This window comes from Calypte anna, chromosome 1 (assembly GCF_003957555.1).
Source record: "Calypte anna isolate BGI_N300 chromosome 1, bCalAnn1_v1.p, whole genome shotgun sequence".
Lineage (NCBI taxonomy): Eukaryota > Metazoa > Chordata > Aves > Apodiformes > Trochilidae > Calypte > Calypte anna.
In genome coordinates this window covers 182558429-182570746 of record NC_044244.1, presented here as the reverse complement: position 1 = coordinate 182570746, position 12318 = coordinate 182558429, and the positions used below count along the sequence as shown (strand labels likewise).

The window sequence follows — 12318 nt, the reverse complement described above, 5'->3', positions numbered from 1 at the left end:
ATAAACAAGCATAACACACCTATTGGGAACGTTCCTTCCTAAGCTTCATGAATAAGAAGTCAATTTTTGCTTGAAGTATAATGATTTTTCTTTAAATAAAAAAGCTTTATTAAAATTCCTGTTACTGAAACACACATGAACTATTTTTTTCCAAATATTGTTTTCCAAAAATTTCCAAAAGCTGTTGGCTTCAGTGATATGCTTCTATGAAGCTGGACAGAATACTTTATCTGTATTTTCACTGACTTATTCTTACCTCTCTTATTGAAAAAAATGATGAACAGAAGCACACACTTACTTAATGTTACATTAACTCTGTATGTATTTCATCATAAGCTTTTTGTTTTCTACCTTATAAATGATCCCAGTCCTTTGAATACCTTCTGTGAAGTTTGTCTTTACTTCTTTATCTATACTTGTATCTGTTTAGATTTCCAAACACCATAGACATTACCAGCATCATCACAAGAAGATATCTGAGACTGCACCACAGTCCTATTCAGCTGCTCTGAAATCTCTCAGAGGTGACTGGAATCAGATGCTATAGAAAAACCATTAAATATGAAGGAAAATCATAATAAAACATTGGGTTTTGAGGAAACTCCTCCCTAACTGCTACAGTAAGTGCAGTGACAGGAAAAGAGGGACCGCTTTTGAGGTGAAAGAGGATAGATTTAGGTTAGAGATTAGGAAGAAATTTTTTAATATGAGGATGCTGAGACACTGGCCCAGGTTGCTCAGGGAAGTTTTGTATTCCCCCACCCAGAAGTGTTTAAGGCCAGGCTGGATGGAGCTTGGAGCAACCAGATCTAGTGGGAGGTATTCCTGCCCGTAGCAAGAGGTTGGAAATAGGTGATATTAAGGTTCCTTTCCAATCCAAATAATTCTGTGAATCTGTTACTTATTCACTGAAATGGATGGAAGTGAGAGATTGGGAGTTAAGTTTTATTACATGCAGAAAAACCTCCTTGTTAAAAAGTTTGCAGAACTCATTGTCTCTGTAGTGCATACTTTACTACATTTGTAGAATTCCATAGGCTAATAACTATCGTTAAATATTACATTAAGTATGATTTCCAACTCCAACACATTCAGTATTCCCTTTGTTTTTCCTTCTTCTTTGAGAAAACACAAAATCTTCAAAATATTATTTAAAATCTTCAGGTTATACATGTGCATAAATAGTTTGTTTTTTAAAACTCGTGTCATATTCAATTCTTTCCCTGCATCTTCATTTTGTTTTCATTTTGATTTTGTGGTGGAATAATTAAATTAGAAGATGGCACTGAAAACGTGAGTCAACTTCTGTTCATCAAAATGGACAATTTGCTATTCCTTTCTGAAGAGTTGGCATTTCTATTCTGTCATTTTCACTACGGACCCAATAAAAATTTTCAGTCTGCTGCCCAGAAAAAAAATAATATTTGAGATCTGCATGACTGCCCAACTCTTCCAAATGCAGAGGTCACTCCTCTCCTGTATCATCTCATGCATGACCCCAACAATGACAGAGTGGGCTTCCTAATGGGCACCAGCTTGCAATTGGTAAGTCAGAAAAAGTCTTCCTTAGTTACACCATGACATTTCAACAAATGGTAGTGATTTAAAAAAAACAAACAAAATTAATCGAGACACTCTTTGCTACTGCCCAAGTGACTTTCACTATTTACCAACCTTCTATTAATGTATTGAATGCAACTCTAAAAAATCATCAGTCTCAATTTGCTTTCCTTTTAGAAAGTGTTCTACTCTGTTCCAGCTACTTAATCCACTTCTTTGAGAGGAAAAACCACATATGTTATTTCTAATAGGATTTTTTTTTCTTAGTAGTTCCTTTTTGTTGCTTTTTCTTACAATGCCATTTTTATTCCAGCCCATGCTGGACAGAAATTAAACAGGCAGATTGCAGAAGGAAAGAAATTGAGGAAAAACAACCACAGAACCAAAATAGTGCTATAGGTCTTCACATAAAAATCTTTAGAGTACTACATAACATCTATTATCCTTTGAAAATTTGTCTCAAAGACATTTAGAGAAGAGATCCTACACTTGTGAGCCAGATAAAAATTCCCAAAGTCTTTAAGCACAGGCTCAAAGTACAAATGAAGTATTTCACTGAACTGGGGCAGAAATACCTGACTTCATCCTGCAATAACATGCTAGAAAAAGTCTGCTTTTGTTTTCTTTTCAGCAGTTCCTGTAAATTGTGAATGTACTACAGGACATCAAGAAAAAAATACAGTATTTCTAAGTATGTTTTATACTAATAGATGAAATGAGATAGTAATTTGTTTTCATTAAGAAAATCACAAATCAGACTCTTCAGAAAGAAGTAGACGATGAATGATGTTATAAAAATGCCAAAGTATTCCACTAACTTGCAGAGAATGAAGAAGCAGTTAAAAGCCATTCACTTCTTCCTTAAAGTAAATCACAGACAATGGTTGCAGAGTGGCCAGCACCTTATTCCTTTGGCACAGAAAAATACCTTTATTGATGGTATACCAATTAAGAAGCTCTAAAGGTCAAACATTAAGGGGATGTGACAATTCAATATGCAATTCCAGATCTCATACTGTTGACTAAAGCAGAATTTGCCACTTTCACTTATAGCAAATATCTCTTGAATATTTTTAGATTATTAGATTTTTGGCCTGAATAAAGTTGTTTTCTTAAACAGAAGGAATTGTTTCTTTTTCAACAAAAGCCAGGTCTTGGTTCAGAATTCCAAAACATAATTTATGGTGATAGGGAAAGCAAAATTTATTCTCTCAATTAAAAAGTTTTTGATGTGTACAGACTAATGCTGAAGGCAGAGTAGATGAATAATTTGGCTTGTAAGTGAGCCTAGAACCAGTGTCTAATTACTGTATAAAGGACTTTGATCTTACTTCATCATGAGGGTGAATTTATATTGTCCTGGGATTCCATATATTATTTTTACATTATCCATTTTTAAGTTTTCATATAAATACAATAACATAATCCTACGCCTTTTACACATGGTTTGCACACAGCTGTAAAACTTGTACAACACTTCTCTTACAGTGCCATTCAGGCCCTGAATATCCTTCAAGATTTAATAAAATAAAAATGAGAATTATTGTTGAAAAGAATTCCTCACACTACTTCACCTCTAACACTTGTTTATCCAATTGTAATGAAGTGTTTTCTTTCCTTGTTTAAGTGGAGGTCTCCTCTGAAAAATGATGCTTAGAAATGATCTAATTACAGCCTCTTGGTGAGGACCTGATCACTTGTGCTCAGCCATATGTGTGTGTAAAAGATTCTGCTGACACAGGAAGCTCAGCTGAGATAGTACAACCATGAAATGTTCTTTTTTTCCCCCCATATAGCAATTTCAGTGGCAGGAGACAAGGCCAAGCTGCCTAAAGCAAGATTATCATAATTTTGTGTCCCCCCATCACACTGGGAATGCCACTTTAGATTTGCACAGGGTTGATTAATTGAAAACTGCATTCACTAGGTTGGTGATTCCTAAAAATAAGGCAGAATCAGTTTGTTTCATGTTATTTCTATAGATCAAACTGCAATCAGAATAAGAGTTTTCAATTTAGTTTCGCATTAAAATAAGCATATATATTTGATTTTACATAGGGAGCAGAATTTAGCTTTTCTCGTAAAGTTCAAAATCATCTCTCATAATTCTTCACACACAAAAAGGTTTCAATTCAGATGACCAGTTATAGAAATCTAATGCTACTTGAGGCTTCATAAGGCACCCAAGACATCTAAAAAAGAACTATCAGATAGCTACATCTGCCAGGATATGGGACTTAAGGGAGACCTACTTGTTTTTGGAGGTTTGACAGAGGGCATACAAGCCCACAGCCCACAGCACCTAAAATAATGGCAAACACCTACATTCAGTCAAAGAATCAAGGGCAGAATGTCATTCAGTGTATAAACAGACTTCTACAAGATGTTATTGTACATCATAACTTCAAACTGCTCTGGCACTGGTAATTCATCTGCTTTCCAACAATGAATCTGAGTGGGACATCTAAGGCCATTCAGTCTAAATGTTTGTCCTTTTTAAATTTAGATGTATTCATCTCAGTGTTAAAATCATATGAATTCTGTGATTTTTGTTTAGATCACTTTTGTATTGCCAGTGCACTGTAACATCTGCCAAATAATGGGAGCCCTGTGTGTATAGCTTAGTTCCCCTCAGGAATGAGTTCCAGTTATTATTAAAATCACAGTCAGTCCTTTGGGACATGTAACATTTCCTTTAACACCACATGTAAACCAACAACTTTAATTATAAATCAGGCTGTGTATCCTAAATCAGTTGCATCCTAATGACTACTTACAGTTCCCAGCTCAAAGGAAAAGGAAACTTATACTAATTTTTTTCCAATATATAAGCATTTACAGTTCTCAGATACTTGCCTATCAGCCAGTGTGCCAAACCCTTGTCCATCTTTTCCAATTAGATTAGGCCAAACCCAGCCTAATCTCACAGTCAGCTAAAATCTGTCCTGGCATCTTCTTTTCAACAGATTTCCTGCCTCTTCATATGTAGTGTATCTCAGCAGTGATGTGCTGTTATTATTTGATAGTTATCATAATGATCCCAACTCCTTACAATAGGAATTAGAGACTAACAAAAAAAAGTTTTCATCCTTATTTTTCTGTTGCCAAAGTTTTAATATGCAGCTACCTGGAAGTCTTCTGTTCTACTGTGACTAGCTACAGTTAGGTCAAAATGCACACTTTAATCATATTTGAAATCAAATTATTTTAAATTATGGGGACAAAAAGAGTCCCAAACAAGATTTAGCTGTCATTGCTCAAAATGCTGAATGTACAAATGGTATGAGAACATACTTGTTTTGAGAAGGTTAAAATCTGAATAGCACTGACATATGCCCTAAAGGATTTAAAAAAAAGAAAAAACCCAACCCTGTTATCTCCATTTTACAGATGGGAAAATGAGGCACAGAAGGAATTAAAAATTGCTCAAGGTCATGTAAGAAATATCTTCAGATACAATCTTTCTCTCCAACATAGATATTTATACCCACACATAAATCTATAGTCACCTAATACAGAATGTGGAAGTTGTCCACATAATCATTATAGGAATATTTTTCTTATTTTTATTTTTAAAATAAGTTCAAACAAACACCAAACTGCTTGGAACACAGCTTAGATATCCAGCTAAATGTCTGTCTCAATAGGATAAAACATACCTGTGCTTATTCTTTGAAATACTTTCTTTCCAACTAGGAACTTCATAGTTCCTAGGGAGCCTTTTAGAAGATAGGATTTCTCTTTTCTTTTTCCCAGCTTCCAATATATTGTCACTTGGTTTTCCTTTGCATGACAGGACAAGGGAAGTGACTGTCCTTCCTCTACTCAGCACTGGTGAGGTCACACCTCAATTCCTGTGTTCAGGTTTGGGCCCCTCACTACAAGGACAACGAGGTGCTGAAGCATGGATTCACCCTACCACTCCTGAAAGGAGGTGGTGGTGAGGTGGGGGTAGGTCTCTCCTCAGAGGATACAAGCACTAGGACAAGAGGAAATTACCTCAAGTTGCACCTGGGGAGGTTTAGACTGGATATTAGGAAAAATTCTTTACTGAAAAGGTTGTCAGGCACTGGAAGAGCCTGCCCAGGGAAGTGGTGGAGTCACCACCCCTGGAGGTATTTAAAAGATATATATATATGTGGTACTCAAGGATATGGTTTAGCGGTGGACTTGTGAGTGTGCTAGGTTAATGGTTGGACTTGATGATCATAAAGGTATTTTTCAATTTAAATTACTATGATTCTACAATTCTATATGCTTTTGAAGGACACTGTAAAAGTATTAATGCACCAATTAAAGAAAGCAGAGTCTATCATAAAGCTGCCCGGACTATTTTGAAGGGATACAAAGTTAAATTAAATTTTTCAGCCTCAGAAGCTGTCATCACAAAGAAAATCTGTGCCATTGATCTGCTATCAGACATGGTTTACAGCGTGTGAACATGATGGACACGGCTCCCTTAATTAAAGTGGATTAAAACAGAAAGAGCTCTGTTGATGGCCAGACTTGTAGCAGCAGCAACTCAGCAAGGAGAGAAGGAGAATCAGGTCCTTTCATTGCAGGAAGATGGTGTTACACTTTAGTGATGACTTGACAGGAGGAAAATTCCAGTATACACACATGATAGAGCACGTGTCAAGTTAAGTGTACAGCTTGCAACCAGCACTTTTCTGTGAGCAGTCTAACCCCCAGGACCACCATGCAAATTATCTGCTCCTTTCTTCCAAACTTACTAATTACCTCAGCATTTGCTGTCTTCTAATGAATAAGAAATGCCAGATAACTATTTTAGAGGCAGACAGAGGGTCAGGAGAGGTGATTCATGCTGGCATTATCTCAGGTAAAAAAGCAGAAAGATGCTTCCAAGCACCTTTATGAAAACACTTTCTTCCAGCCCTAGACAGCAAGTTCCTGTTACCACTCATATAAATATACTGAAAGACAGATTTGGTTCAAAAGTTTTTCTAGCCTCCATCACAGTCAGATTCTTTCTTGTTTCCTATCTCAGCAATGTCAATTGCTCTAGACACACACTCCAATGGTTATGTCCTTCTTACACAGAAGCAGCTCTCACTAATCTTTATTCAATGAGAAAAAATAACTGGTGAGAATCAGTTATGCAGTTTACTTTATTTTTAATAATTTCTAAGCCTCCATTAATTATTTAGCTGTTTTAATAGGAGCTACAATTAAAACAAAGCTGCTTTTCATGCTCATTCTTTTATGTTCCTGTCTCAGATAAAGGAAGTACTGCTTTTATATTATCTCTGTGTTCTGCTCATGATTTTAATTTTTTTACTGTGAACTCAAGTTCATTCTTTAAAATGAGACCTTTTTCAGAGTAAATCTCTACAAACTGATTTTCAGCAAAGTCCACTTTAATAATTTTCCAACACAGTAATCTAGACATTATTTCTACACTGTGATCCTAACAGTCCAATCTGCCCATACAAACATGCACTGCAATGATACCACTGATAAAACAGGCATTACTCAGCCATTCTAATGGTTGTGGTCCCCAAGTCTAGCATATTGATTTAAAAGCACTCTGAAGATGAGAAAGCATTGATAACTACTTCTTAGAACACATACGTTTTGTCATGGTGAATTACGCACTGAATATCTAATTTTGTTTATTATAATATTGATATGCACATTATAAGATAAAAAGTCTTTGTTTTGTGTGTCTTGCTTTATAATTCATAGCACTTGTTTCTGAGAATTAGCATTCAGTTATTTTAAAATGCAAACAAATAAAATTGCAACTAATACTAGACATATTTACAATTCAATTTGTTCTAAATTCTTTCCATGACCATAAGTGTGAAGTGACAAGTACTGTCTTTTCCAAGCAGCAGTTAAGGGCCCTCAGAAACTCCCTGACAGCACCCAGCATCTTGGGGAATAAGTCACCTGACTCCAAAACAAAGCATTTTGAATGTCAGTGAAGCAGAGTCACCTCTCAAATACAACATGTCAGCTGTTTCACAGAGCATACTGAGCCTTTTTAACAGTTTGGGATACAAAAGACAGACATGCATTGCGTACACCTCCAAATGGATTTTAAATCAGCAGGATACAATGGTCCAGACCCCAATGTGGGCAGAATATTACCTTACTATATTGCCCTGACATGGAGGGTAAATAACATCTCTAATTGTCATACAGTGTCAGATTTTAGTGGTGTGCCTCATGTTGAAGTCTCTCTGACTGCATAATCCCATAAAAATGTCACTGGTTTAAACTGTATATTACAAGCTGAATGGAAATTTATTATGAATCAGAATGCCATCTTTCATGCTTTCCATCCCAACTTCAGCAGCCTACCAAGACCTCAGATGGAAGAGCAAAGAGGGTTTCAACATTACAAAAAGTACAGTCCCAAATGTTTTAAGTGCTATATAAAAATACAGAAAGAAAAGCTCAGTACTCAGATAGCAGAAGTGTCATTATGGTATCAACAGCTGCTTCATGTCAGATGTGCCAGAGTCAGAGAGGCTTTCAAGCTGGGAGAGACCCCATGAGTTGTCTGGTCATTCACTCCACCTATCCCATGGCTTTACCCAATGGAAGGAATAAAGGGCTGCACACAGATTGCCTCTTGGGGTTATTGATGCCTCTGCCTGACTGTTTCTATGGGGAAAGACACCCAGTCCAGACATCTGCTGCTTCAACTTATGCCCATTGTCATTTGCTCTCCTGTGCTGCATCACTGTGAAGAGCCCAGCTCCTTCTCCTTGAGGACTTCCCTGTAGACTGTTGTTAGGTCCTCCCAAATCCACCTCTGCTCCAGGCTGAACAAGCCTGGCTTCCCAGCCTCTCCTCACTGGGTAGGTACAGCTGCCCCCACCATCTTGGTGGCCTCAACAAAAGGTCCCCCTGGTTTATCAGCTACTCTATGGTTTTGGGCTCCCAACATTGGATCCAGTAGCCCAGATGTGATCTATTGAGTACTGACTAGAGGGGAGTAAGGAGTCTCTTCAATCTGTGTCTCTGGTCCTGTTCATACAGCCCAACCTGCAATTACCATTTTTGCTGCCAGGAATCACTGCTGGCCCACGCTGACCACCAGGACACCCCAGGCCTTTCCCTTTCATATGTATGAGGACATTTCTTGTCTTACAGCTTAGAGAGTTATTGTCAATTGTTGCAGTCCTGGAGGTAGGGATGTGTAACATCAGCTTTGCTACATTGCAAATCACTATCGCAAATACGTATGGAATAGCTTCTTTGAAATAATTATCTTTAAAAGCAGATCATCTCAAGAACACTAAAAATATATAAAAAATGAGACAAATGTAGTAACTGATATGTAGCTGCCTACATCCTAAATTTCCTTTGTTGAAGAGAAAATTTCCTTGGTTCACTAGGATGGTCAGTAATCTTCCATTACAATTAAATGAAACAAATCCCCTTGAAAAAAATACATACCAAGTACATTAGCTGTACACTGAAGAATTCCTGAGACATCTTCTGTTTCTTCATTGCCAGAGCAGTCTGTATAGGAGCATCTGTTTGATATATTGTGAAAGTTTTTTTCTGCATCCCTGTAACTATAGTAAAAAAAAAAAAAAAAAAAAATTCAAAAGTTATAACATCTCCTTACACAAAGGCAAGGTCAAAAAATGTCTTTCAGAAGGGGTAAAGGATGCTTTTAGCCTCCCTTGTCTCCTCCCTCTTCTCCCCTCCATCACTCCCTTGCCATTTGTGCATTAACACACAGAGATGTCACTGCATTGGTCACCCGGATATCTTAAGTATTACACTAGAATCTGGAATGTTATCTGTAATGAGAATTAAGAGGTAAGAAAAAAGTAGCATCAAAGGGAGAGAAGGGTAACATATACATCTGTCTTACATATCATTCCAACTGCCGTGCTGTTTGTAACAAAATTGTTCAGTAAACTCCAAGCAAGTTGTTTATGAGGCAATGGTGAATATCTGATAATAATAGTAAAGCTTCTGCATCACATTACATTAGCACTGCAAGTATAAAATCCAACTTTCTCTCTGATATATCTTCTGAAATGATCCCAGCAGAAAGAAGGACATCAAGCTGCACCTCACTATGCTATCAAGAATAAAGTGTGCTACAGCCTGAAAAAAAAATTAAAATTATCGCACCACTGACAAAAGGTATACAGCTATGGTCTGACCAAAAAGAACGCAGCTATCATCTAAATTACTCTATTTGATTTAGTTTTTCTGGATTGGTTTTCCTTAATTCAACATAGAGAGAAGCTGAAATGATGTTTAAAACAAAGCCTTATGCAGGTGATAATGAGAACAGGAGAGGGAATACAAGTAAAGAAAACACTGCAGCAGAGTGATAAGGCACTTGGTAAAATTTATAATTGGCAGAGAGAAAAGCTTTTTTAATGAATATTTTATTAATGTTATTGTTATGCTTTTGTATTTTGTTTATACTTCATAAAGCAATTTGAAGTACTGGACTTTTAATATGGTTAATGCCTGCAAAATCTCAGCACCTGGGTTGCCAGCACCTGTGGAAAAGGACTAGGAAGGATTCAGGGCTGTACATTAAGTTATCCCTTCCCCCAATAGGGAACTGGTTCTCCACCTGGAGTAGGGAATACTGATAATAGTGGGCTCATATTAGGCAAGGAAAACCCAGTGGTAAGGGCTGCTGATGTGCTCTGCAGTGAGCTCCACAGTCTGCACTGCTTTCCAGGTCTCCAGCAATGTCAGCCCATGTGTCTGGCAAGGCACTATGTCTTTACACACTGTCTAAGTTGATGCAGAGCCCAAAGTCATGGCCCAACACTACTGACATGCCAGGAGGTATTTAAAAGAAGTGTAGATGTGGCACTTAGGGAGAGGGTTTAGTGGTGGACTTGGCAGTGCTAAGGCTAACAGTTGGAGATTTAATTAATATTTATGCTGTACCGGGTGCCAGTGCCCAGGTGCTGGCAGAAGGGATGCAGGGACCTCAGTCAGGAGAAGCTGGGGCTGCCCCATGCTGGACACAGCTGGTCCCAGCTTGTTCAAGCTGGTGCCAGCAGCCCCACCACACAGCACACCTGCCAAGCAGGCTGCACCTCTGGGAAAACGAAACAGCAAAATACCTCATGGAGGTGTGAGGTGCAAGGAAAAGAACTGAGAGAAACAGCTCTGCAGACACTAATACCAGATAAGGAGGGGGAGGAGGTGCTCCAGGCACCACAGCAGCTTCCTCTGCAGCCCAAGGAGAAGGCAGTGGTGAGGCAAGATGTTCCCCTGCAACCCACAGAGGACCACGGTGCAGCAGATATCTACCTGCTGCCTTTGGAGGGCCCCATCCCAGAGCAGGTAAATGTGCCCTGAAGGAAGCTGCAGCCTGTGGAAAACCCACATCAGAAGAGGGGAACAGTGTGAGGAGGATGGAGCAGCAGAGAGCAGTTGTTATGGAATGAGCACAACCCCCATCCCCATCCCCCTGCACCACTCAGGGCAGGAGGAGGCAAAGGAACTGCAACTGTCTTTATCTCAGCTCACTTTATTCATCTTAGTTTCTCCACCTGTTCTGTTAAGGAGGGGGAGCAGGAGACCAGAGCTATGTAGGAGTATGGCAGCTGGCCAAGGTCAACCCACCACAGTGTGTACCAACAGAAAAGGTTAAGTTTAAACAAAAAGTTTAAAGGTGTACCAACAGGACAAATACAGGACACAGATTCCATTTTAACCAACTCATACTGATGTTTAAAAAACTGAATCTGTGTATCATAACCCACAGGAATTACAGGTTTTCAGTGTTCCACTGTCAAACTTTGTCCATGAAAAAAGGTACACCTAAGCCATATGTGGCAATAAATAGAAAGCCACATTGTTATTGCACACATGCTTTCCCCGAGGCACTGTATCATCCTCTGAAGTCGCCTAATGTTAGACTTCAAGCAATCTTTTCCAGCAACTTGAAAAATTAGCCACCAGAAGGCTTTTTCCTCTGCTTGTCCTGCAGCAAACATCACAACTTCCTGGTGAGACTGACTGCCTCACTGCCCTCAGGTCTCAGGTAGACTGTTAATATTGTAGACACCACCCACCAAGCTAAGGCTGCCTACGAGTTTCAACCAAACACTCAGAAACACACAAGGACAACTCCTTCCAGTGCAGCAAGATTTGAAACTATGTCATCAATTATAAAAAACCCTTGAAAAAAAAGCAAACCTGTACGTCTGTGTAATTAAAATTAGAGGACAGCATTCTTCATTTGTCATGTAGCACAATTAATGGCTATAGACATGCAGCCATTGTACTGTAACACAGTTAGGAAAAGCATCTTTTTGTGACAGTAAAATATTTGGGAAGGTGAGGAAAAGTTTGAAAAATTATTTTAATCCTATGGAGGATGCCTTATGTTTTCAAGATAAAGTTGCTATTAGTTCCTTTTTACTCCTCAGTCATCTAATAATTTTCTCGATGAACTCTTAGTAGGTGGCTTTCAGTCTTTCTTCTGTCTAAACCTGAAACTGTATGTATGTAACAAGCACGGATGCAGGATTTATTAAGATCTGAACCTCAGGTCATAGCATAAATAACTTTTCCAGCATTCCCAGATGGCTCTGTGAAGAAATTGGAATAGATCTTATACTTTTACAAGAAGATTCCTTATTCTCCTTGAATTCTTCTCGAAGCATTACTTTTAATGGAGTAGTCATACTCCAATGGAATTGCATGGAACAGCAGTTCCAGAATTGACTGGACAGCAGTTAACCATTAAGGTCCATAGTATGTATCGTTAATTCAGAGCATCTCTAA

The 12318-nt window shown here is 38.3% G+C and overlaps 1 protein-coding gene across 1 annotated transcript in view; it reads right to left on the bottom strand.

Moving 5' to 3' along the window:
- Nucleotides 1–12318, bottom strand: part of GUCY1A2 (guanylate cyclase 1 soluble subunit alpha 2) — a 139710-nt gene that overhangs the window by 113037 nt on the left and 14355 nt on the right. The window contains exon 3 of the mRNA XM_030469462.1: nt 8992–9113. Within this exon, the coding sequence (XP_030325322.1) occupies nt 8992–9113 (122 nt within the window). The remainder of the gene's footprint in view (nt 1–8991; nt 9114–12318) is intronic.